The following is a 26,688-nucleotide window of genomic DNA, read 5'->3' as shown; positions in this document are numbered from 1 at the left end:
ATATTTTTCTGTTTGAAGTGATTGAGAAATAGTTTTTCCATCTTTAAATTATAGTTTCTTCAGTTCAGTAACAAATAGTTCTTCTATATCCTTCCTTATTTTTTTACCTTTGTCACCCGTTTTAATAGGAAAAAAGACACTGATGCCAAAATAGTTTGTTTACCGTGAAAGATCAGAGCCAAAATAGGGTTGTAAATAATTTTATTGATGTATAAACAACATTATCATTTTATATCAAAATCTCATTATACATGTAAAAGGAACTTTATAATTTATAATTTAAAAATCTTGTAAGAAACTTTAAAAAAAAAGTGATTAAATTACACGCCTTTATATTAATGATGTCTCTTCGGAAGTAATTCTATAGGCTCAAGTAAAAGTGTTATATAATTGTATATTTACATAAATAATTCTTTCTGGAGAAGAAAACTCGATAGAAAAAACTTTTCTTAAACTTACCCTATTTTTGTTGGTGGTGTTCCAACATCTAGCTTCGCATATTACAGTGACAAGGGGGTCGAATTGCTCATGCAAGTGCAACAGAAACTTTTGCCGTTGCCTCGGTGTCCCAGCAACCACCAGGAATCCACCAAACTCGACGAAGACGGTTGCGCATATCAACAGCACCACCGCGATCATAGCCACCCGTGTCCTCGTCGGCTTGTCGCGACCAGCACTAGTTCGCTCCTCGTTTGCTTGTTTGATTAAGCTGATGAAGAGGCACAGCACACTTAGGACAACTTACTGTTGTGGTGGCACCGACACAGCCACCGTTGATCTAGATATTCTACGGATGGAAAACTGGTGCTACGATACCGAGTGTCGCAGTTTTAGGGTTCCATATCTCCAATGGGAAAAAGGAACTCTTTTAGGATCACTTCCTTGTTCTTCCGCTTGTCTGCCTGTCAGGGTCCTTTTTTTCAGGAATGCGTGGAAGTATCAAGTTGAAATTAAAATCAAATATTCAGATATGAAATCCCTTGGAGCTGTGACGAAATGAAACTTGTATGTCAACGCAATCAAAAGACACTCGCAAGGAAATCAAAACCTGTAGGTACTTCCCATTAACCCAGAATCATGAAAGGTAAGAAGCAATGACTCATACCACAAGTAAAGGGAAATATCAGAAAATAACAAATTTGTAGTTGTATCACAAAAAAAAATTAATTATACGTCTTGGGGAGTGATTTTGGAGAAAACTTAATACATACTCTGAAAAAGCGAGGAAAATCTTCGAGACTTTGGAATCCTCGGTGCGTGAGTCCGAAGACTGGTCTTCACTCTCTTGCTATCGTGTGCAAGTTATACTTGATTTTGTTTTATTGTCGTAATGTTAACAATATTTAAATTTCGACGTCAAATTGATTTAATGCTTTTTTTGATTCTTCATTAACAAAAATATTTCGTTTCTCCGAAATGAATGCGTTAACTTCTTAAGTAATGTTGTCTGTGGTGCATTCACTGTGTAATGTGCTATTTAAAACTAGTCTTACGGAGCATGTTATATATCAAACTTAAACTTTTAATATTTCCTAACAGCCGAAATTATATCGTCAATAAATTTAAATAAAATTAAGACTATCGTAGGTTGAATGCTAAAATAAAACACAAGATTTTTTCAACAATATTATAATTAAAAAACAACTCGACAATTGTTTCGACCTTCTCGGTCATTTTCAAGAATACAGAAAAGTAACTAAGACTAACATGTAAATTTTCAAAATTTACACTTAACATAGGAGAGTGGGGCTCCCATAGAGACAATGATAAAATAACATGGGACTTAAAATTTATCAATAAGTAAAAGTGAATTAATGGTTAGTGATTCTCTCTGATAATTCACTAATGTTTTTCCTGTTGCTTGAAGAGCGTTCTTGATCTCCAGATTATTTAAAAGTGGAAGTGTTTTACTTTTTGTTAGCGTATGTAACAATTTTACATCGTTTAAATCTTTATCATGTTGATTTGTAATGCAATATTCCGTTAATACCGTTGTAACATTTTGTTTTTTTACACTTTGAACATGTTCTTTAAGACGAGTAGTAATAGAACGCCCACTTTGTCCAATGTATATAGCTAAGCATGTCGCACACTTAAGTTGATAAACTTAGTTACTTTTCGTACTCTTGAAAATGACCGAGTAGGTCGAAACAATTGTCGAGTTATTTTTTAATTATATTATTGTTGAAACATTCTTATGTTTTATTTTAATATTTTAAAATTTAAATTAAGTTTGCGAAATTACTCCTAAAGTGTTCCTGTACTCGGAAAATAAATTGCTATGTAAGGATTAGAGTTTGAGGAATTGTCCTTCACTCCTGGATAACTGGTGCCATTATCCCCTCTCAGCCAGATCCTTAAAAAGGATCCACCACGTGTCCATCCCATTTCTAGTTATTTGTATGCTGTTAAGGTACAAACGACCAGACATGTGCAAAATGTATTTAAATACAAAATACAAATATTTTTTTGATTTGTTATTTCAAATATAACATACAAAATAGATTTACCTTTTGTATTTTAAGTGCTAAATGTAAAATGCGTAGTTTCAAAAGATTTTTTTGTAGCACCTATTTAATTTTCTACATTTAAGTATAAAATATTTTTTGAGAAAACCTTNAGCTGCAATAATTAAGTATAATTCATATTTTTCTGTTTGAAGTGGTTGACATATAGTTTTTCTATCTTTATGTTATAGTTTCTTTCGTTCAGCAACAAATAATTCTTCTGTATTCTTCCTTATTTGCCTTTGTCACCCGTTTTAATTGGAAAAAAGACACTGATGCCAAAATAGTTTGTTTAGCGTGAAAGATCAGAGCCAAAATAGGGTTGCAGATAATTTTATTGATGTAAAATCAACATCAATCATTTTATATCAAAATATTTACAACCCCATTTTGTTTCCGATCTTTTACTCGTTGAATAAGAGAAGGAAATGAAATCCATAGTTTTTTAGCTTTGGGTTCATCTAATAAGTAAAGTTTTTCGAATCCTTTTCCAAGAATTTTGGATTATAGGCATTTATTAGCACATATCAATTCGATATTGTTTTGCGGGCTGTTTTATCGTAATTCATAGAATTTCGTAGATTCTTGCTAAAGGTAGGACAATTGGAGATTTGGCAGGTGCTGATATCAATTTGGAACTTCAAAATTCCATGAAGCATGATATGGAACCCGGAAAACAATATCGATCCAGTATTTTAGATTATCCATTTCCAAGGAGTTTAGAATTTTTTGGGCTCTCTTCAGTTAAAGAATTGGAAGGCATTCATGGAATGCCTCTTTGTCCCCTTTTTAAGATTTTAATACCTTCAATGGCTAATGTGAGCAACTTTCATTCATAATTATATATAATGTTTGATCAGTGGTACTAGCAGAAATTTTAACGCCAAAAATGTATTTTGCATTTTACAAATAAAAAATACGTTTGAAAAAATATTTTAAATAAAATACCAAATGCTTTTCTCGAAAAAGTATTTAAATGCAAGATAAATTAGGCATTTTTTATTTTGTATTTGCATTTTAAATACAAGTATTTCAAATAAATCACATCTCTGCAAAAGACCCTTAGAAGATGTTGTACCTGTTTATCCGTTTGTTTGTCTGGCTAATCTTTCGAAATGGTTGAACCTATTTCGTTACAAAATTTATGAAAAATTGAGTTAGCTACTTCTAACTTCTAGCCAGACAAATATCAAAGCCTTGATAATAGGAATCCGTTGCCTTTGGGCATGGAATCCTAAAAAATCTTGTGTTTAATAACGAAGGGCAACTTTGGATGTAGATCAATAGAAATATAAAGTATAACAATGTAGATTTAGATTATTTAAACGTTTATTTATTATCAACAACCAATCAATGATATTAATTTTTATAGATGACAACTAAATTCTATTATTTAGATTTAGATTATAATCATTTACAGTTTTATTTTCAAGTGCTGCAAATATTTGTGGATAACTTTTCTTAAAATGTTATTATCTTGCGTAACTTATGTATGCTGTTAGAAGAAGTTCCTATAAATAATTACGAATAGTTTAAATAATTTTCATCAAAGCTATCTGAAAACATTCACACAAGTATAGGCTTTCAAATGAAATAAATAATCAATACATCTATACAAAGAATTAGATAATTTATTGATAGCAAGTAGTTGTAATTTTTTGTATTGAAATTGCAAAAAAATATTTTACATTAAAAAAAAATACTGAGTAATATTCGTTATTATTTAAAATAAATCGCTGAAAGTACATCGAATAATTAATTTTTTCTGTTTCGTCGTACATAAATATTTATGTAATTTCATTTCGTTGCTATCTTGAATTATATTTGTTAGAAACTTAATGCGTTTAACTGTATATTGATTAGATTACTCTCTGATTATTGTGTTGCCTATAAACAGAGTCCGGATCTGTACTAATAATAAAGTTAATTCGTAGTTCATTAATTGTAACGAACTTGAGCAATTTATGTTAGTTGTAATAATAAAATAAATTAAGTGTTATTATTACAAGTGTCTATATGGTTAAATGGGATCTTATTTAAATAGCTAATGATAGATATGTTTTATTAAGGATATTAGCCAATTAATTCCAAAATTCTACATTCTTTTTCAAATTCGTATTTTATATGATTATAAATTCTCATTTTAAAAAATGCCTTTATTGTAATATATTAATTAATTACTTAAAACTAGTGAATATATTGATTAATGAAGTTATTTTATTGTGCGAACTAAAGAATGATTTAATTTTATCATTGAAACTAAATTTTTAATATTAAATCCTGTTTATTTATGATATACATATATTTCTTTATCCTGTACTGTAAAAAATGACTTAATTCTTATCGTATTTTACGATTATGTGCTTATAAATGCTTTTAAGTATATTATTTTTAATTTTTTTCACATAAGTCAGTAACAGTATGGGCGAATTGTAATGATTGTAATACATTTTGGAGATTTTTATTCCAGTTAATGATTACATTCACACAAAAGTGTTGAATGTAATATGTAGATGCAATTATTATTTAAGTTCATTCATAAAACAAACTATTTTTATTAATGAGAAGTCCATTACTGTATATGTTGCATCAGCATTCTAATTTTGTTATAGTGCAGAATTAAAAATAGGTTCTTAATGTTATTTTCAGTTACAAGGAATAAATTTTTAATTTAATTGATTACAATTGTTTTGTTATATGTAATTCGATATAGAAATAAGCGTTGTAAAACTTGGGTGGGTGGGAATAGTTGCCAGATTATTGCTTATGACTCATTGTCATTTTGCTTCAGATCGCACATCCTGATCGTAAATTACAATAGACAGTTTATTGGATTTTTTATATGTATATGTGCTATAGATTATGTCTGTTGTAATCAATTAATAACACTGTATTTCTACGAAAGGTATGCATGCAGTTGTATTAAGTTTTATTTCCCGTTTATTTGTATTTGCCGCGCTGATGTCTTGGCCTTGAAACAGCAGAGCCTCCTATGTGAATATGTATTAGTGAAAAATGGTGTCTGTTGAAAGATTGCTAATGAACTAATAAAGTGATTAACTCAGAAATAAAAGAATTGGTACATGTGAAGGTCTTAAAACTACATTTGTAATATTAATGGTGAGTAATTTGTTTCGGAGAATATGTAGTGATGAATGCAGTTTCCAAGTAATTTCATGGCTGGTTGCAATTATGGGGTGTATCATAATAGTAACGTTCGAATTTGTAACACGTTTTTTACAATTATGTACATAAACAATGAAAATAGTAATGAAATTTACATTGTCTTGCCAGGATATTTCTTTATGTTTTTAACAGTAAAGTGATCCATAGCGAAGCAACATGTGACCCCAATCTTTACCGCAATTGAATAAGTATTCCATTTTTAATTTCAAACTGTAAATAAAACGTAACAGATAGAAATTAATTTAATAGAGCACATCTAATTTAAAGTAATAATACCTCTTAATTAACTACAAAATTGATAAACGTGTGTTTGTTAGTAAGTAGTACTGTCTAGCAATGACTTGGTTTAATAAAAGAATATTTTCGTTGCTTCAGGAAGTTTCGTGATTAGTTGAAAGACGTTACGAAAAAAAAATGAAAGAAAGGACTGGACGTGAATCGAAGATGTCTTAACCAAAAATGCTGTGCAAAAGTGAAACAAGAATATGTACCATAATGAAGGTTGTGACGCTATGAGTGCACTAAATTGATCTTCAAAAAATGATTTTCGTAACAGATTTTCAAATCAAATAAAAATGTCCGACAACGACAACTGCCGTTACATTGTGCAAGTGTATGTGGGTGCCTTATCAGACCTCTATGAAGCCCTCTCTGTTGAGGCCAGTAAGCAGACAACAGCTGAAGAAATTGTGTCATGTATCGTGGAACGATTATCTCTGAATGAAAATCCTGGAGGAGGTAGTTATGAGCTAGCAGAAGTTATTGGAGATGCACTGGGACGAGAATGCAAAGAAAGAAGTCTGGGGCCAAGGGAAAGCCCTGTACAGGTTATGTTACTTTGGCCAAAGGGTCGGACTGATCAATCCTCATATCGCTTTTACTTGAGAGAAAAAGTGAACGATTTCATATGGACAGATAACTTTACAATGGACCCCCAGTTGATTCGAGATTATTTTTATAGATTTCTTTACCAGCCAAAAGATAGAGAGTACCCAGATCTGTGCCAGTTGCCAGATTTAAATGAACAAACTCTGCTTGATAATTTACGTGCAAGGTTCAATGCTGGTCATATTTACACCTATGTTGGTTCAATTCTTATAGCCATTAATCCATTTAAGTTTTATCCCATTTACAATCCCAAATATGTGAAATTGTATCAGAATCAAAGGCTAGGGCCTAACTTACCACCACACATATTTGCTGTAGCTGACTCTGCCTATCATTGCATGTTGAAGGATAGGAAAAATCAGTGCATAGTGATTAGTGGGGAAAGTGGGTCGGGTAAAACAGAGAGTACAAATTTTCTTTTACATCACTTGACGGCTCTTAGTCAAAAAGGATCACATGGCAGTGGGGTGGAACAGACCATACTAAGTGCAGGTCCTGTTTTGGAAGCATTTGGGAATGCAAAAACTGCTCACAATAATAATTCCAGCAGATTTGGAAAATTTATTCAGGTATGCAAATTAAATAAAATTCAATTTTCACATTATTATTGGAAGGGATTCCTAAATAAAATACAAATATTTTGGTAAATGTTAAAATATTCAAATTTGACCATTTGTTTTTGCGAAATTTTGATTTGCTTCATTTTCTTTGTCTAAATAGTATTCATGGTCTTAATAATGAAATATCCTGCTTTTTTATAAAGCTTGAAACCCATCTCATTGGAAATCTTGAATTTATTTTTTCTATTGGTCTATAATGTTCTAATATTTTTAAAAATCTTTTTCATTTGCTTTTGAAAGATGTTACTATTTGAGCATTAATTATTTTCTCACTTATAAACATTTTTATTATACTATTTTCTTTATTTTTGTTATTTAAGGTTTGTTTATGTAGGCTGTTTTTGACCGAAAATGTATTCTCATATTAACAGGTGAACTATAAAGAAAATGGAATGGTTCATGGTGCTGTAGTCCAAAAATATTTGTTAGAGAAATCACGCATTTGCTCTCAGGGTAAAAATGAGAGGAATTATCACGTTTTTTATTATTTATTACAAGGAGCCAATGAACAAGAAAAACAAAGTTTGCACTTAGAAAGCGCTGATCATTACAACTATCTTAATAAAAGTGGATGTATTTCATTAGGTTTGTATTGTATTTGTATGAAGATTTTTAAAAACTAAAATGCCCTTTATAAACTCATTTGTTGCATGTGTGGGTGTGTCTTTGCAATTGCATTTATGCTGTTATTGAATTTATGTGTGATTGTGTCATATTCATTATTTATATTATCATTTTAATATATACAAATGTGCCTCATTAGTTTGTCTTGATTTCATATTTTGTTTTCATGGTACCTACCTTCCTTCAGCCTGACCTTTTTTGTGTTGCTTTGTTATTTCCAATTTGCTTCTTTCTTTCTAAAGCTTAATTTATCTTATTGATCCTTATTATTTCATTTTTCATATATGTATAACTTATTCTTCCTTCTAGTTTTTTTGTCATAAAGCATAATTTATCTTATTTATTTTTTTGGTGTAAAACCATTCATTTAAGTTTCTTCTTTTCACTTGTCTTTATCTCATTAGATACTTCATGATATGAAAAGTTTTGCTGATTTTTTCAATCCCCAACCACCTTTGGCTATTTTGCTGCATATTCTCTTTTTTTTGTAAAATCTTCCTTTTGTTGTCATTAGCTTTGTATAAGGCCATTGTCATCATTGAATTAATATTTGTATAATTTTATTTTAATTTCTTGTAGATAACGTGGATGAGAAGTACGAATTTTCTCGTCTGAAGCAATCAATGGAAATGGTCGGTTTTACTGCAGAAAAACAGCGTCGTCTTTTCTCTGTATTATCAGCCGTTTTGCTGCTAGGGAACATCGAATTTCAGCCACGAAAAGCGACCTATCATCACGATGATGCGGTTTGTGTAAAAAACCCAGAAGTGGTTTCGATTATTTCCGAATTGCTGCGAGTTAAACAGGAGACTCTTTTGCAAGCTCTGACGTCTAAAAGGGCTAGAGCTTCTGGGGAAACTTTAATAATAAATTATCGCATGCCAGAAGCCATTGCTAGCCGAGATGCCATGGCCAAATGTTTGTATGGGGCTCTGTTTGACTGGATAGTTCTCCAGGTAAGTTCTAATTATTGAACATTAATTAGTAAGTTTAGTTAAATACGTTGGTATTTTCGAAGTAGTTTAGTTTGAAAATTACATACAGTTAGTGATAATGGCCCAAGTTTTACTGGATAATTTAGGTTAATGCTGGAGCAGTTATATTTTACAATCATTCACTTCTCTTTTGTCTCCATTTCGTTCATATTATCTGTCTCTTCACAATCATTGCTCACCCATTCCTACGATTACTAAGAGGAGGGTGAAGGAACTGTCTGCTCGTCAGTATTAGTAGTTGGTGGGAGTGGAGTATGCAGAAGTGTTTTTTGGTAAAATTTAAACTATTTACTTTGTTTAAAGGTTAATCATGCGCTCCTGTCAAAAAAGGATACCTTACGGGAACATCAGGGTAATTCTATAGGTGTTCTGGATATATTTGGGTTTGAAGACTTTGGGCTGTGCAATAGTTTCGAGCAATTATGCATTAATTATGCTAATGAACACTTGCAATATTACTTTAATCAGCATGTTTTCAATTATGAACAACAAGAGTATAGAAGAGAAGGAATTCGATGGACTAACATTGAATTCATGGATAATACAGGTTGTCTGCAGTTAGTTGAAGGGAAACCCAATGGAATTTTGTGCATCTTAGACGACCAGTGCAAGTAAGTATTGTACTTCAGCCGAGCATAGTAATTTTTCTGTGTTAATGTTAGTTAAGAAGTATTAAAATCAGGTATATTCAGTACATAGTTTGAAATTGTGAAACAAATTGTTTAAACTGTGCATATACTTGCAGTAACGTTCTAAAAATGTTAAATGTAGGAAGAAAATATTTAACAAACAAATATTACATCTGCGTGTAGATATTATACGTATATAATAATAATTAATGTTTACATTTTTGAATATATTAGCTTCCGAGTTTTGTTAAAGGTGTAGTAATGGGTACAAAATATTTTTTTTAAGATGAAAATTCATCTATTTATATCTATTTACACGTGAAAATTACGTGGGGTATGAAATGCAATATTGGTAAAGTTTCAAAAATTAAAATAAACTAAAAATTCGAATCGCATATATTTTTTTCGTCTCAATAACAATATGCACAAGGTCTAATTTCACTCATCAAATTTAACATTAGAAAAAAAAATTAAATTCAGAAAGTTTTACAAATCTTGAAACTCATCTTTTCTTTTTGCATTAGTTTTCCTGGTGCAACGAACGAGACACTTTTACAAAAGTTTAATTCGATGCATCGCGACAACAATTGGTATCAACAACCCCAAAAACGAGAAGCTGCATTTATAGTTGTCCACTATGCGGGCAAAGTTAAGTACCAGGTGACGGAAATGCGTGAGAAAAATCTTGACTTGATGCGACAAGATATTGTAAGCGTACTAAAAAACAGTTCCATGGCTTTCGTGCGTGAACTGGTTGGCGCCGACCCGGTGGCTGTTTTCAGGTGGGCGATAGTGCGCGCCTTCTTCCGCGCTTATTTCGCGTTCCGAGAGGCGGGAAAGGTGCACAGGCAAAATAGGGTCGATGGAAGCAAGATAAACGTGCAGCAACGATATAGGAATCATGTTCCCAACGAAAATATCATCAGGTGAGTAAGGACGAAGTGTTGAGAACTACGAAATATTTAGGCTTAATGTTTTCATTTTACTTCTATTTTGTTTTTCGTTAAGCTTTGGACCCATCAAGGAAATGACAATGACGAAAAGTACTGCTGTACTATGCATTATTTAAAAGGAACTGTTAGTATTTTTTGCTTGATATTTTACAAAGAAAGATTAAAAACTGTAGGGCCGTAATTAAAACGTAGGGTATCTGCTTTGTATTAAAAGATCTAGAAGCTAATGAACTTTGGGATGTAAAGATTTCAGAAGTTTATTTTGATGACACTTATTGTGAATGAGATATCCTGTAGGAGCTGATTTACTATGCTTACTACCTTCATTATCTCAAGATCCTCATCACTAAGTACATGTAAACAGTAATCTAATCTTCCTCTGCCATTTGCACTTGTAGTAATTTTTTTCGAAGTGATTTGTTTTATGTTCTTACCGCATTCCATCCTAAGTTACTTAACTTCTTAGATGCCGAAAATCGGCTCTTCTAATTGTTACATACTTTACAGCATTATTTAAGTCTTATGGTTTAAAGGAAAGATAATCGTTTGGTCCATTGTTCAATTTTTTTTCGTAACTTTCATTACAATTTCAAAAGGGAGTATTTCCTGTGGGGTCGTTCATAAAATACGTCACCTATAATTTCACCGTTTTAGATACCTTCCTTCCTTCTTGCTAAGTCACACTTTTAGCAACCCTCTAATAAATATTACGTCACAAAAAGCTACCCCCGCATCTTAATGAAAATTTTTAAGAACCACCAAGTTAAAAAACACATTAAGACCAAATTGATGAGCTGCTAATGGCACATTTCCTTAGACCGCCTCCCTCCTTGTATACCTCGTCACATTAAGCAATACCCCTCCCTCCCTCTTATTTGCGAATGTATTTTATGAACAACCTCTAAGCAATTATGTTACGGAAATAAAATATCGTTTTTTTTTGAGAGAATCTGTTTGAATTTGTCATTGTCGTTTTCCTTGCTTACGATTGACAGCAGTTTTTTTACTATGTTCAGTTTAAATTGTTCTGGGTGGGAAAATATTCTTATTACGTCAATTTTTCCAGCTGATTTGTTGTGCTTTTCAGTGTTTCATTTAATGGCCAGGAATAAAACTGCGAAGTAAAAGTGAACTTTGTTAAAATTTGATACTGGGTGGGCATTTGATAAGATAAATAATTAAAAATAAATAAATAATATTATTGGGCAGCAAAGATCTGATTTGAATTTGTTTTCATAGCTATCTAGTGACCGTTTCGACTGTAAATCTGACAGTAAACCGAATTGCGTAAGTTTTGAAAATGGTTGCTGCTCTTATTGAAAAACTCTTTCCTTCCTCTTGATTTAGTTTACTTTCGATTAGAGTGTATCAGGTGACCATTGAAATTAAAATAAGATAATTAAATTTGTTAAACATGCCTCGAGCAGCGCAGAATACATACTTGATTTACTTTCGTGATGTAAGCGGACACCTGGTATATCGTTTTTTTTCCTTGTGGAGTTGTCTTCATCTCCATTACATTACAGTGTGACCTTAATGCTCAATCGCGCCCAGTGTGTAATTCTTCCGTCTTATCATGCTCATCATCTACACATGTAAATGTTTAACGTACGGAGAAAATCGGATAATAAATGAAAATCAATTTTCTCCGTACGAATTTTCTTTGCATGGTTAGTTTTTTATGGTTAATTGGTTTTTAATTTCGCATGTGGATGTTGTGCCGTTAAAGTTACTAAATGTCCCCCGTTTTTAATAACAATAATACGTGCAAGAAAATAGGAAAGAACACACTGAATAGAAAAATGATGGAAATCGGTTTTTTTTTATTTGTGGCGGATTTAATTAACAAGAAATGTACGATAATAGTTCGTGACAAGGAATGGGAGATATTTTTAAGTGATGGCAATTTATTTATGTCGAAAGAATTTAGTACTATCGAAGTTTACTTGTATACCACCATTCTTTAATATGTAATGCTAGCAATAATAAGGAGTTGTCTATAAAATTTCACCTTTTTGGACTCCTCCCTTCTCTTTCGTCACGTTCAGTGACCCCCCTAACTAACTATTCATTATAATCTTTCGCTAGGTGCAGATAGAAGTGATTATAAACTGATTGTCAGTATCTGAAGTCAGTAAATAAAAGATAATTGCCATAATAACATAAATAAATCTGCTAGGAAGTGCTCTTCAATCGGTTTGATTGTAAAATTAATTTACTTGCTGTGTCTTTAACATAATAAGCTTAGTTCCTTGTCACGAACTGTATCATATTTTTCCAACGATTATCAACTTCAACCAAGGATGTCAGAACGGTAGGATGCTGATTTTCACTGGGTATTTTTCTTCGCTTAGCAGCCGACAACGCAATTCACTATCGTACGGTAGAGTGGCCGATGTGCCATACACAAGACAGCACTTAATCCAACGCACGCGCACAACTAGCTTGGGTTCGCCTTTGAAAGGTGGAGCGGATGACAACGTTTCTATTACAACTACTACAAATCCCAACAGTAAGCCGATAAGGGATTCGACAGGCAGGGGGTACACTCATTCCCGATATTCTACCTCTTCTTACGGAAGAAGAGTTCTTTGTCCCGATGAGGCTCGCGTCATGCAATTAGCCGATCAGATCGTTAAGTATGTACCATGTTTATGGGAGTTTAATGGTGATGGGTTTAGTAAAATGAGGATTCTTAAGAGACGGCGAAACAACACAATTTCTTGTTTCTTTTAAGTTCTTACAATTCCATTTAATCCCTGGTTTTGAGTTTTTAAGAAAGAAGAAGAAAGCAACTACTTTTAATGTCGGGTGTTTGGTATTTTGTCTGGTAGCTATTCGTTGGTTTATTGGTGCATGATTCAGCTTGTTGCATCATCTAATTTTTTTGTTAAGTTTTCCCTATCGATCCCCTTTTTTCCTAGGAAAAACAAGTCGTTCAGACCACGCGAGAGGGGTAAAAAGGGTCTAAAGAATCTTCAGTCGGTCAAAACGCTCGCAGGTAGAACTGGATTAGCTGCGGCTGGCGCACAACCCGGAAAGTCTCGTAAACAACCACTCACAGTAGCCGCCCAATTTCAACAATCCCTTCACTCTCTCATGGACACCTTAAACCAAGCAAATCCGTATTTTATCCGATGTATCAAGTCAAATGGTAATAAGATTCCGAACGAATTCGACAACGATACCGTGCAACGTCAGCTTCGCTACACTGGAATGCTGGAAACTGTTAGAATACGTCAGGCCGGGTTTAACGTGCGACTGACTTATGACGAATTTATTCAACTCTATCGCATTTTGCTTCCGAAAGGGCTTCTCAGTTCTCAGACAGATGTTCGGAACTTTTTACTTACTCTCAATCTGAACAGAGACAACTACCAACTAGGAACAACAAAAGTGTTCCTTCGGGAATCTGAAAAACATAAACTCGATGGTAAATTACATCAGCAAATCATGGCCAGCATAATCACTTTGCAACGCTGGTTCCGTGCATGCCTTGAACGAAGACGATTTCTACGATTGAAACAGGCCGTGATCGCTTTGCAATCCCATTGTCGAATGTTTATTGTTCAGAAACAAATAAAAAGGGTTTATGCGGCAATGAAAATACAGAGGTGTTGGCGAGGATACAAGGCACGGTCATGGGTGCAGAAACTTAAACAAGGACTTGTCATGTTCCAAGCTCTTGCGAGAGGATACTTAGTGAGAAAGTACGTCTGTCAGAGGCTTCGAGAACAAAAGGAGGTAAATACTTTTAAAAAAATAATGTTTGTACATAGGTAAAATAATGTTGAATTATTCAATTTTTATTTCAAAAATAGAATATGAAAGTTCATATTTATCGTAGTAGTACATACAAGCGTTAAATGAACATACCTCTATAAAAAGAATTCTCTCCAGAAACTTTTACCAAGAAATCTATTTACAGCAAAAATTACGACACAAACAACCTGAGGCTTCAACAAAAACTTTATGTAATCCGCTCACTCCTCCTGTTTCCGTTTATGATCAGTCACTGAAACCTCTGAATTCGTAAGTTAGCTTTCGTTACTTCGTTAAACATTCCTGTATAGCTGTTTATTATTTAGGGAAAGTGTCGTAGAGAATGGAGAAACGAAACTAAAGCAAAATCTTCGCTGCACTCAATCATTACCAGTAGGCATCATATCAATTCAGTCAAAAAGTATTGAAAAGGAAAGGGATCCACAGAACAGTTGGTAAGGTTTATATTAAATGATTAATGAAATGGAAGTATTCACGTTTCATTTCTTTTTTCAAGGTTTGGAGATTTACGTAAAGAAGAAAACGTTCAAGCTTATAACCCTTATGTAGTATCAGAAACTCAACCGTTCCAACGAAATTCTATTCAAAATAGCAGTTCGGACTTGGAATCGCCTGGAAAACAAAGCAGAAATAACAATAATAACAGATTAATTAGCGCTATTAGGCGCCGTGATAATTGGTCGCCAATTTTATCATCACGTAGCGAAACTGATCTTGAAAGTGGAGCCATAGCATCTGCGCCCGCAGAACTCGGTGGTCGATCATCTGTTTACGAAGACTTATGGATGAAACATTCATCATCAGAGGCAGAGAAAGAAAATCAACAGCACTCTCCAAAGAACAGATTTCTTAAAGACAGAATTCATACACCACTTAAAAGAGAACTAAGAGTGAACGATATGTCAGGAGGCGTCATCCGAGGCTCTCCTGATGGTCTTATAAGTTTACCTCCAGTGAGACGAAGGGAAAACTCGGATTCGGTACGGAAAAGTGAACTGGCTAAAATTGTTCAAACACATAAAGAAGAAAAACTAGCGCAAACTAAACCGGAAATACCACTGAGGGCGGATCGGAAAAAATCTAAACGTGACCTAATAAGGAGTTTGGGTGAAGACGTATCAGATTCAAGTGCAATAGAACGCAGTCTAATGTTGGGCACCATCGAAGAAACGAATGATATTAAGCGGCAGAGAAGTGCAGAAATAGCAACAAAACTTCTACAGAGTGAAAACGAATGGTGCACATTGTCGAAACAAACATTGACGCCGAAACGCACGCGCAGTAGCTTCACGCCGCTCGATCTAAAACGACGCAACTCTGATCCAGCCACGAAAGTAACTTTAGAACATCACCACGGGGATGCGCAGCAAACCCAGTCAAAAACGAATAACGAACTCGAATGGAAAAACGATAACACGTTCATGATGGCCGGCCACTGTTTTAGTAAAGCTAAGAAGACGAACAAAGATGAAGTTTGCGCATTTTGTAACGAGGCGACCGACTTGTTTTATATGCAGGGTCATAAGTGCGCTTACTGTAAGAAATTATTTCATACCAAATGTATACAAAATAAGAGTGTACTTCAAATGCCATGTGCCGCTTCTACATCCGAAGGGAACAAACCGGGCCGTAGGAAACATAGAAAACACTCCCGTGCACCTTACGATGTTGGGAAACGGTCTGAAGCGAGCAAATTTAATTTAACTGGCACTTCTGAGTTTACAGACAGCGCAGATCAAATCATTTCTGATGCACGGGAATTCGAACTTATGCAAGACTTTATCACAAGCAAAATTTGCAAGATGGAGTCGGAAGCAGGGAAGAATCCAAGCGAAGTTGATCGTGTGTTTAAGCAAGCTTTGCGAGAATTTAAGGACAATTTAGTTCAGATTTACAGCACGGCGAATCAGCACGGCACGGGTGACATTAAATACAAAGATCTGATTGCGAATTTTATTCATGCAATGCATACGGTTTGTAAACAAGAAGAAAAAGATGAAGATTTTCCCGTTACAATGGGCGTGAATGCGTTCCGTGGTTTCATGAATGAGTTCATGACATCACGTGTCGTAACTGAAAAGCCGAGCAAACTTAAACGAAAAAAGGACAAAAAGCGGAAAGACGACGAACTTATCAAATTTGCTGGACATCGGTTCTTGCTCACCATTATTAATATACCAACAGCTTGCGAAATATGTAATTCTTTTTTTATGTGGCCAATTGAGCGTGGTCTTGTTTGCCAGTCGTGCAAATTGACATGTCATAAGAAATGCTATACGAAGGCGTCTAGCACTTGCGTGAAGGATGCCAGTTTCTCAACGTCTGAAGGCAAAAATAATAAAGTTTTTGGGGTCCCATTGGCTGACTTACTTACTGACGACTGTAAAATACCGAGTGTTATCGAACGCTTAATTACCACCATTGAAATGTATGGTCTTTACACAGAAGGTATTTATCGAAAGTCTGGCGTTAATTCAAAAGTACGCGAACTTAAAGCCAGAATGGAAGAAAACCCCAAAGATGTTAACTTTGAAAATTATCAAGTCAACGTGCTTGCGTCTGTTCTTAAGAGTTTTCTGCGTGAAATGCCTGAACCCTTGCTCACATTCGAATGCTACGAGAACTTTATCACGGCCGCAATGCTGAAAGATACTCAAGATCGAGTTTCGACCCTTTACGATATCCTTAAGAAACTTCCGAAGCCGAATTACGATCTGATGGAGAGACTCATCTTCCATTTAGCAAGGGTAGCCCTACATGAAGAAACCAATCGAATGAGTGCTGCTTCTTTGGCAATCGTTTTTGCCCCTTGTATCTTGAGGACCAACAAGCTAGTACCGGCTCAGGATAGTTTGCACGACATCTCCAGTCAGACGCAGTGTATAGAGACCATTATTAAAGAACAATTACGCAAAGTGCGAAACACTTTGGATGATATTGATACACTTGATACAGCATGTCAGGCTGCTACCAATAGATTATCTTCATTGCGGAGTTCTAAAGTGTTTACGCAAGAAGAGATCATGTTGCCCCAGAATCAGCATCCGGATGACGAGGAAGCGATGCTGGTCGGTCATATTGAGGAAATTAAGAAGGAAAAAGAACATCTGGCATCTACGTTACCCACTCTTACAAATGCCACCTCTGACGACGACATGTTGTCGACCGATTTAGATGGGGAAGGAAGTTGGGACGACGTTTCTTACATAGGAGAACAAAAGAAGCCCAAGGTAAAAAGTATGTCAGCGCGTGGTAGCAGTAGTGGTTCAGGAGCAGAAGGTAAATTCATCTCAACACAGCCGCCCAAGATTAAACGACAAAATTCGGCTGATATAGTGCGAAATTTGGATGAACACGAAGACCCCATTATGGTGTGAATGATGAACAGGTAGGATTTTTTAATGGACAATAAATAATAATCGTGTTAACGTGTAAGAGAAATGAGTAATTAAGAAACCATGACAATTTTTGATACGTTGTAAAACGTTCGTTTCTTGGCGTACTTTGGTCTGGACTTTTGCTAGATATAAGGAACAGGTAAAATATTTTTACTCGTGCTCAAAAGATTTCTTCAATAGAAATGTCTTAAAGTTTTTTGTTGCCTGTCATATAAATCTATTATTCAAAAGATTTATATTCTTTTTCAATTTTTTTTTTGGATTTTTCATATTAATTGAAAATTTATTAACTACAAAAGACATTAAAGTTTTTGTAACGTTTCTGCAATAGCATTTAAACTAGTTCTAACTTAAAATTAGACTGATCATTTCTTATTTGCTAATAAATATCTGAAAAATGATTTAGTCTAATTATAAGTAATACTCATAAAATGATAATAAATCACGGGAGATGATAAACAAAATGAACTTATAAATATTTTTGTTAAAATGAAAGAAATTTTGTGGTTAAAATAATTTTAAAAAATGCTCAGACATTGCATTTCATATGCTACATATACATATTTCCGTGAGAGGCTGTAGTAATTTAATTGAATCATAAAAACAGTGTCAACGTCCTCTATACGGTCTCAATCCAATTTCATTTTTGCCTATAACTAAATAATTGCAATAGGTACGATGTTATTCAACAAACCAAGTTCCTTTGTAAAGTCACCCATATTCAAATAACGCATCCCTCATTTTTTTACTTGGAGTGGGGAGAGGCACAGGGTGTATTCTGTGGATTCGTAATGCTTGAACAATCTTTCCCCTGTTTTTTCGTTTAGCGAGAAGATTAACATAAACAATTAATATAAAACGTTTTTGATTATAGCCTAGTTTATTACTAGACGTTTTTCAGAAATTTTTGGTAAATTACTTAATGAGTGGTATCCATAAAATTGAATTGTTAGCCTAGTATCACACTCTTAAAGTTAGCCACCTATTTGAAATTCATAAAAATTATGTAATGAATCTCAAAACGTTGAGTGTGTTTTTTTTGTGTACCTATGTACTCATTCCTGGTTGATTCTTTTGTATCATAAATATGAACGTATCTTCCAGCACTACAGTGTCTACTTTCAACAATAGGAATCTTCTTAGTGATTGATACACGCATATAAATATTCATCTTTCGTGAAGTTAAGTCTGATACTAAGGAATCTGTCGTTTTTGAAAGTAGACACTCAATATTGGGGGTAGATATAAATACGAAAATCTGTGTGATAGAGATAGTCAATGTTTGAAATTCTATTCACATTTTTATGCATTTCAAATTGAGTGGCTATTTTGACTATTTTATGCATACCATCCATTAGCATTTGTCCTTTTTGGAATTCTTATATACAAATTTGGTAATTTATGATTAATATGTTAGTAGTAACCCAGATTTGAACTACGAGATAACGGAAATGTTTACCTGATTGAAAACAAGCATATTTACTAAACTTCATGTTTGATTTAATTTAGCATAGCAAAGCATTATCGGCTTGTTTTGACGATAATAAAGTTTTCGATTCATAATATAAATACTTTATATTTAAAAATTTTCTTGTTGACTCTATGAATGATAATTATTCAACTTCCCCCTATTGTTACGACGTTCGTGTTAAGAAATATTTAGTTGATAAATTTATATGCTATTCTGTTGACTTCAAGTGCTGGGAACAAGCTTTTCATAAATGTATAATTACAATGTTAAGTGTATTTATATCGATGTTGAAGTGTGATATTAGGAGGAAAGATTGTTGTATATGTATTTTTTTAAGGTATATTACAAAAAGACGTTGCGCTGTATAGTTGTTCTTTGCATCATTTTTTACTGTTAAATGCTCATTTACATAGTATTAAACACTTGTATTGTTATATTTGCGCATTTAAGAGATTGTTAATAACATTTGAGTATTGTTTCGCATTTATTAATTAACGGTGATTATAATCATATACTTTACATTTTTACGATTACTAGGTTTTTTGGATTTGAAAATGCCATAAATTATCCCTACCTACATGTTGTTTTTAAATAAGACGAATACGATTTGAATTTTTTTCTAAAATGTTGCTGAGATAGGTAACACGAATGAATCGAACGATGTGTCCCGACGGTAATTTATTTCTATTTTTTCTATTTTAATGATTGATTTATAAAATATTAGGAAATAATCGTAACGATGATAAGTGGTACAGTTATTAAACGGTAAGCAAAGACTACATTCCATGTTACTTAAATGGACTTGAATGAATAATTGTACTAAAACTTCTGTGACTGACTGATTAAATATATTTGTAGTTTTCCATTTATGTATAATAATGTACATATTATATACCAAATGCCATAATTGCAGTTTTGTTATACATGAATATATTTTTGTGAGTATGTGTACATAAAAAATCCATAAGTTAATCTTTCTCAAAATAAATTATTGTAAATAATTTTTCAATTTTTTTTTTATAATGCCCTTCAATTTCAAGATGTATTAATCTACATTAAAATATAAGGTTCATAGTTTTAAGATTTCAAAGATATTTATAGGGAAATAGTAATTAAAAATTGGGTCGTGTGTTAAAGTAATCGGTTGCTTATTTTTTGAATGCTCCTTATATAAATTTGGGAAATTTTCTGAATAGTCTTCGTATTGTGTGTTAATTAATTATATTTTAGGATTAAAAATTGCACTATGTAATTGAGTAATTGTTAGGAAACTAAAAACCTATTTTTTTACAGTATGTTTTAAAACATAATAATCAATAATTTAAATGACTACGATATTTATTAAAAACCACGAATATTGCAGAAATGATGGTTCGAAGAAAGAAAGTGAATGTAATCTTGTTATCGCGATATCAAGGGCAGCGCATACACACACACAGGCATATGTACAATAAGTTTGACCGTGCTGTTTACTTGGATGTATAAATGGAAGAAAGAAATAATATTGTGAATCTTGACGACAAAAAATATTGTAAGCACATTGTGCTAGTTTGATTTTACATTATTAGTGCGTATTTATGTGGGTATAAGAAAATAAGTTTCATTTACGATTAGTTTAAATATATTACGGATATTGGTGGCTATGTTGTGTATTATATATGAGTATGTGTTTTAAAAGTGTGTGCAATAACGGTATTAAGGATGATATAATTGTTAAATATTCCTCTGCGATTTAGGCGAAGCTTTTGTTTTGAGGGAATTCAAACTTCTTTTACCTGCTCTCTCATTGGAAATCATTGATAACAGGATATAACAGCAGACGTGTGTGGGATAAGGAAAGGATTTTACCGATACGGTAAGTTATTAATTTTTTTTTTGTAGGTGTTATGTTGGTGTTTGAAAAACTAAATTTTTATGAGAAATTGTTTATTCTTTGATGGTTTACAAACATAATTGGCTTTACAAATACTTACTCTTCGATGATTGAATTTTAAATTGAAATTAAAATAGGCGATTTCCAATACTGCAATGCGAGGTTATTTGTTTATTAAGAAATCGCAAAGTTTTAAAATGCCCTAAAAAGTGAGCTTTTCAGAAACATACATACAACTGTATGTGCAATAGGTACGATGTTATTCAACAAACCAAGTTNTGAAACTGTAGTTTTGAACTTTGATAACGCATTCGATGCACCGAAATCTGCACTTTCAAATGGTTCGAACAGCTTGTAAAATTTACTTTAAATAATTGAACCACAGTCTAAGTTTATAAGAAATTCGCCAATTGTATCATTTTCAGGGTCCATTGTAGCACCGTCGCAAAGGGTAATTGTGAACTTTGAAAATGCATTCGATGCATCGAAATCTGCACTTTTAAACAGTTTAAACCGCTTTTAAAATTAACTTTAACTAAATGAACTACAGCCTATCAAAGAGACCTATGTTTATAAGAAATTTAGACAATTTGATCATCTTCAGGGTTATTTGTGACACCGTAGTTTTGAACTTTGATAACGCATTCGATGCACCGAAATCTGCACTTTCAAATGGTTCGAACAGCTTGTAAAATTTACTTTAAATAATTGAACCACAGTCTAAGTTTATAAGAAATTCGCCAATTGTATCATTTTCAGGGTCCATTGTAGCACCGTCGCAAAGGGTAATTGTGAACTTTGAAAATGCATTCGATGCATCGAAATCTGCACTTTTAAACAGTTTAAACCGCTTTTAAAATTAACTTTAACTAAATGAACTACAGCCTATCAAAGAGACCTATGTTTATAAGAAATTTAGACAATTTGATCATCTTCAGGGTTATTTGTGACACCGTAGTTTTGAACTTTGATAACGCATTCGATGCACCGAAATCTGCACTTTCAAATGGTTCGAACAGCTTGTAAAATTTACTTTAAATAATTGAACCACAGTCTAAGTTTATAAGAAATTCGCCAATTGTATCATTTTCAGGGTCCATTGTAGCACCGTCGCAAAGGGTAATTGTGAACTTTGAAAATGCATTCGATGCATCGAAATCTGCACTTTTAAACAGTTTAAACCGCTTTTAAAATTAACTTTAACTAAATGAACTACAGCCTATCAAAGAGACCTATGTTTATAAGAAATTTAGACAATTTGATCATCTTCAGGGTTATTTGTGACACCGTAGTTTTGAACTTTGATAACGCATTCGATGCACCGAAATCTGCACTTTCAAATGGTTCGAACAGCTTGTAAAATTTACTTTAAATAATTGAACCACAGTCTAAGTTTATAAGAAATTCGCCAATTGTATCATTTTCAGGGTCCATTGTAGCACCGTCGCAAAGGGTAATTGTGAACTTTGAAAATGCATTCGATGCATCGAAATCTGCACTTTTAAACAGTTTAAACCGCTTTTAAAATTAACTTTAACTAAATGAACTACAGCCTATCAAAGAGACCTATGTTTATAAGAAATTTAGACAATTTGATCATCTTCAGGGTTATTTGTGACACCGTAGTTTTGAACTTTGATAACGCATTCGATGCATCGAAATCTGCACTTTCAAATGGTTCGAACAGCTTGTAAAATTTACTTTAAATAATTGAACCATAGCCCATCATAGAGACCTATGTTTATAAGAATTTCGCAAAGAGTAATTGTGAACTTTGAAAATGCATTCGATGCATCGAAATCTGTACTTTTAAACAGTTTAAACCGCTTTTAAAATTAAATTTAAATAAATGAACTACAACCCATCAAAGAGACCTATGTTTATAAAAAGTTCAGAAAATTGTATCATTTTACAGCGTCATACTTTGCCGAATGGTGGGTTGCCTATATACAGGACGAGCAAGTTCAAAGCTGTACATTTTTAAATTCAAATTATGGTTCCTTCGCGCGAAATTAAATAAGTGCGCTATGGTAACCTACTAATTTAAACTTAGAGTAAAAACTACAAACATGCATACATTACATAAATCGTTTGTCAAAATGTTTAGTCAGTTTTTTTTGTGACGATGATGTCTACTCTCTATACCGAATCTAAAACATTACAATTAATTCTAAACATTAATTACAGTGAGATAGCGAATATTAAATGCTTTAGTGGCAGCAAATACTCAAAAATGACGATATACTGTCTATATTTGGATAATACAGGTGTTATAACTTGCATATTTTTTAAAATTCGTTTGCCAGATTTTAATAGTTTTGATTGTAGGGAAAGTAGATAAAACATGTAGTTATATTTTTTATGACAATGCTATTTATCCTCCTTTTGAACTTAAATCTTTCTAAACTAAAAGTTTCTGATTGTAAAAATTACAAGCGTTTAAAGTCGCATACTTTTTAAAACTCTTTTGTCAGTTTTTGATAATTTTGTTTGTAAAAGGCGGGGACAAAATGTGTAAAGTTAGGCGTTTTATAAGGGTGCTCTTTACTCTTCCTTTTGAACTTGAGACATTGCAATTACTGTTAATAAAAATTGCAAGTATTAAAAGTTGCATATTATTCAAAATTTGTTACTCATATTTTAATAATTTTGTTTGTAGATGGCGAGAACAAAATGTGAAGTCAAATTTTTATAAGGACCATTTTTACCAATCCTTTACCTAAAAGTTTGCAATTTCTAATAGTGTAAGTTATAGGTGTTAGAATAAGTATATTATTCAAAACTGCTTTGTTAGATTTGATTTGTTAATTTTGTTTGCTGAGGTCGGGAAAAAAATGCGTAATATTAGATTTTTTTTAGGGGTGCTGCCTACCCATTATTTTGCACACAAAACTTTGCAATTTCCGAAAGTAAAAATTACAGGTGTTAAAACTTGCATACTTTGCAGAATTCGTTTGTAGGGGTTTAATAATTTTGTTTGTAGAAAAAAGGGACAAAATGCCTGCCCTTCCTTTTGAACCTAAATATTTGCTATTTCTGATAGTAAAATAAAATAGTGATAATGCATTCGATGCACCGAAATCTGCACTTTCCAATAGTTTAAACGGCTTTTAAAATTAACTGCAAATAATTGAACTACAGCCCATCAAAGAGACCTATGTTAATAAGAAATTTAGAAAATTCGATCACTTTCAGGATCATTTTTAGCACCATCGGAAAGTGTAATTTTGATCTTTGACAATGCATTCGATGCACCGAAATCTGCATTTTCTAATACTGTAAACCGCTTTTAAAATTAACTTTAACTAAATGAACTACAGCCCATCAAAGAGACCTATGTTTATAAGAAATTTGGACAATTTGATCATCTTCAGGGTCACCGTTGGAAAGTGTAGTTTTGAACTTTGATAACGCATTCGATGCACCGAAATCTGCACTTTCAAATGGTTCGAACAGCTTCTAAAATTACTTTAAATAATTGAACCACAGCCCATCATAGAGACATTTGTTTATAAGAAATTCGGAAAATTGTATCATTATCAGGGCCATTTTCGAAAAGTCTAATTTTAAACTTTGCAATTGCATTAATGCATCGAAATGTGCGCTTTTCAATCGTTTAAACCACTTTTAAAAATAACTTCAAATAATTAAACTATAGTGTCTCAAAAAACACAAAGCTAGAAGGAATTGGCTTGATTTTAACCCAAAAAGACCCCAAGAGGCTGAATCATCTGACCATGATAAGAAACTCACATCTGTTTGTTTTAGACTATTTTCTTTCATCGTGACCATGTTTTTGTTGTTTTGCGAGTAAAAATAAATAGGTAATAGTATTATACGGACAATTATTGTCTACCGATGCGGTCAATCACGTAATACAATATTTTTTTCTTTTAATGATTCAGGAATTTATTTTGTGCCTATCTTTCAGGTTTTTTTATTTTACATATTTATTAAGAGTCCTGTAGGGCTGGAGATATGTAATTTATTTGAAATACTTGCATATTTTACTACAGGTAATTTACTAAGCGGAAATACACATTGTTTTTTTTATTTTGAAAATTTCGAACTTTATTAGTGAAGTTTATAACTCTAGTAATAAATAATTATTTAACTCCCTACTCATGTATCTTATCAAATGCTATCACATGGTCAAAATTTTAACAAAGCTCAGGAATGAAACGGTAGGTACAATAAGAAAAAAAGTTAATAAATAGAAAAGCAAAACTAATTTTACATTATGTTTATTATTTCGGTTTTATTCGGCTTACTATTATAATATTTAATCAGGCTTCGTGAACCAATGAATTGTCATCGCTTCGTATTCGGTTTAAAATTTCCGAACTCGGGCTTAGTTTCCATCGAGGTTTGCTCGATGTAGTAGTAAATAGCGGTCGGTTGCGATTTTATTCAATTATAGTGGAAAATAATATAAATTGTTGCGTTGATAGTAAGATATTCGTGTGTATTTAATGTTGCCAAGTTAGAATGTCTTACCAGGGGTCAGGAGTCCCTTTTTACCCTTTAAGGATTACTTACGTTGGTCATAAACTTCTCTTATATTGCTTTAAAGGATATATAAGGATATCCACCACATTTACAATTGGNTTTAGTAATAAATTTTCACGATAAACTCAACGGAATTTTTTGATGATTTGAAAAATTGACTTTTCAAGCTTACTTTTTCATAAGCATTTTTATGTTTTACTTTCGTCTCAGATTATACCTCAGGAGCTTAGGAACAGTCGCAAAGCGCCCGAGTTTTGAATTGTCAATTCAAAAATATATGATAGTTATTAATCATATCATTTTATTTTTAAATTAGCATGATCCGAATTCAGCCGAACGTATGTGGAAAACCTGCGGTAATTATAGATGGACAGATAGATGTGGAAAAAAACTTGGTGTTTTCTTTTTACTAATTAAGTTATATTGATGAAAATAGAAATAGGCAAAGTTCAGATTTTCCAAAACATCTCAAAATAGAAAAAAGCCACAAAGAGAAGAATAATTTGAAATGAGATTTGTTGGTAGCATTAAATTCTGCAAAATATTCCATGTTGTACTGTTGCTCTATTTCTTCTAACATAGATACATACATACATATTTACATACAAAAAGAAAAATTTTGACTCACTTAGTCATCGACTCATCATAAGCTAAACTCTTGGTTATAGATAGCGGAAATTTTACAGAGCGGTTTCTTTTAATAATCTATATAACGAATAAGAAAAGTTACTTGGAAATTCAATCCCTAAGGGGGTGCAAAGCGGTAGCAATGTTTGTATGGAACTTAGTCTTAATGCTCTTTAGGTAATATAATTAATCAAACACTTAAAAAATCATGTATTTTCTATATTTTGGATTAGATACATAATTGTCGTCTCATTAATTAAGAAAGCCCGCCTTACGTAATATCAGAAATTTATGAGAAAGTCTATTACATTTATAAGTTTTGAATTTAATATTTGACTTTATTGCAGATATTACCGAAGGAGTTTCATAGGAAAGAGAGAGAAAAAAATTGTAATACCAACCGCCCCAATTGCTATCAGAACGGTGAGTTTTTTCTCATTTATTACTTACATGTTTTCCATTTTATATCCGTTTTATGTCTCCAAAAATTAAAAGGATCATTTCTAACGTTTTCTTTGTTTGAATTTTGCGTTTTACGATAATAAATAGTACATTTGAACTTCATTTTCGTAGCATTTAAAATTTACAGATTTAGTTTTACGCATTTCTTCATTTGTTTGCGCCA

The 26,688-nt window shown here is 32.7% G+C and overlaps 2 protein-coding genes and 1 long non-coding RNA gene across 13 annotated transcripts in view; 2 read left to right on the top strand and 1 right to left on the bottom strand.

Annotated features, from left to right (window-relative positions):
* Positions 1 to 2,156, bottom strand: part of LOC108733387 (anosmin-1) — a 40,033-nt gene extending 37,877 nt beyond the window's left edge. For all 4 annotated transcript variants that reach the window (XM_018464528.1, XM_018464529.1, XM_018464530.1 and 1 more), the window contains exon 1: positions 460 to 2,156. In XM_018464528.1, coding sequence (XP_018320030.1) covers positions 460 to 639 — 180 coding nt within the window. In that variant the 5' untranslated portion in view covers positions 640 to 2,156. The remainder of the gene's footprint in view (positions 1 to 459) is intronic.
* LOC108733379 (unconventional myosin-IXa) overlaps positions 1 to 19,139 on the top strand; it is a 76,712-nt gene extending 57,573 nt beyond the window's left edge. Inside the window, exons 1-12 of one of the 8 annotated variants that reach the window (XM_018464511.2) lie at positions 5,238 to 5,627; positions 6,069 to 7,150; positions 7,573 to 7,786; positions 8,405 to 8,781; positions 9,124 to 9,431; positions 9,974 to 10,375; positions 11,642 to 11,689; positions 12,760 to 13,041; positions 13,327 to 14,146; positions 14,331 to 14,434; positions 14,491 to 14,619; positions 14,682 to 19,139. In XM_018464511.2, the coding sequence (XP_018320013.1) occupies positions 6,269 to 7,150; positions 7,573 to 7,786; positions 8,405 to 8,781; positions 9,124 to 9,431; positions 9,974 to 10,375; positions 11,642 to 11,689; positions 12,760 to 13,041; positions 13,327 to 14,146; positions 14,331 to 14,434; positions 14,491 to 14,619; positions 14,682 to 17,562 (6,447 nt within the window). In that variant the 5' untranslated portion in view covers positions 5,238 to 5,627; positions 6,069 to 6,268 and the 3' untranslated portion in view covers positions 17,563 to 19,139. Of the gene's footprint in view, positions 1 to 5,237; positions 5,628 to 5,986; positions 6,010 to 6,068; positions 7,151 to 7,572; positions 7,787 to 8,404; positions 8,782 to 9,123; positions 9,432 to 9,973; positions 10,376 to 11,641; positions 11,690 to 12,756; positions 13,042 to 13,326; positions 14,147 to 14,330; positions 14,435 to 14,490; positions 14,620 to 14,681 lie in introns of those variants that run through there. The other 7 variants (XM_018464508.2, XM_018464510.2, XM_018464509.2 and 4 more) reach the window with 7 other exon arrangements.
* Positions 19,140 to 20,491: 1,352 nt separating this feature from the next.
* Positions 20,492 to 26,486, top strand: LOC108733378. Its single transcript, XR_001937217.2, has 2 exons — positions 20,492 to 20,909; positions 26,411 to 26,486. It is a non-coding gene; the product is annotated as an uncharacterized LOC108733378 (long non-coding RNA).
* The last annotated feature ends 202 nt before the right edge of the window (positions 26,487 to 26,688 follow it).

The sequence above is a fragment of the Agrilus planipennis genome, unplaced genomic scaffold, assembly GCF_000699045.2.
Source record: "Agrilus planipennis isolate EAB-ADULT unplaced genomic scaffold, Apla_2.0 scaffold49, whole genome shotgun sequence".
NCBI lineage: Eukaryota > Metazoa > Arthropoda > Insecta > Coleoptera > Buprestidae > Agrilus > Agrilus planipennis.
The sequence above is the reverse complement of the archived record's forward strand: the minus strand, read 5'-3'. Positions and strand labels throughout refer to the sequence as shown.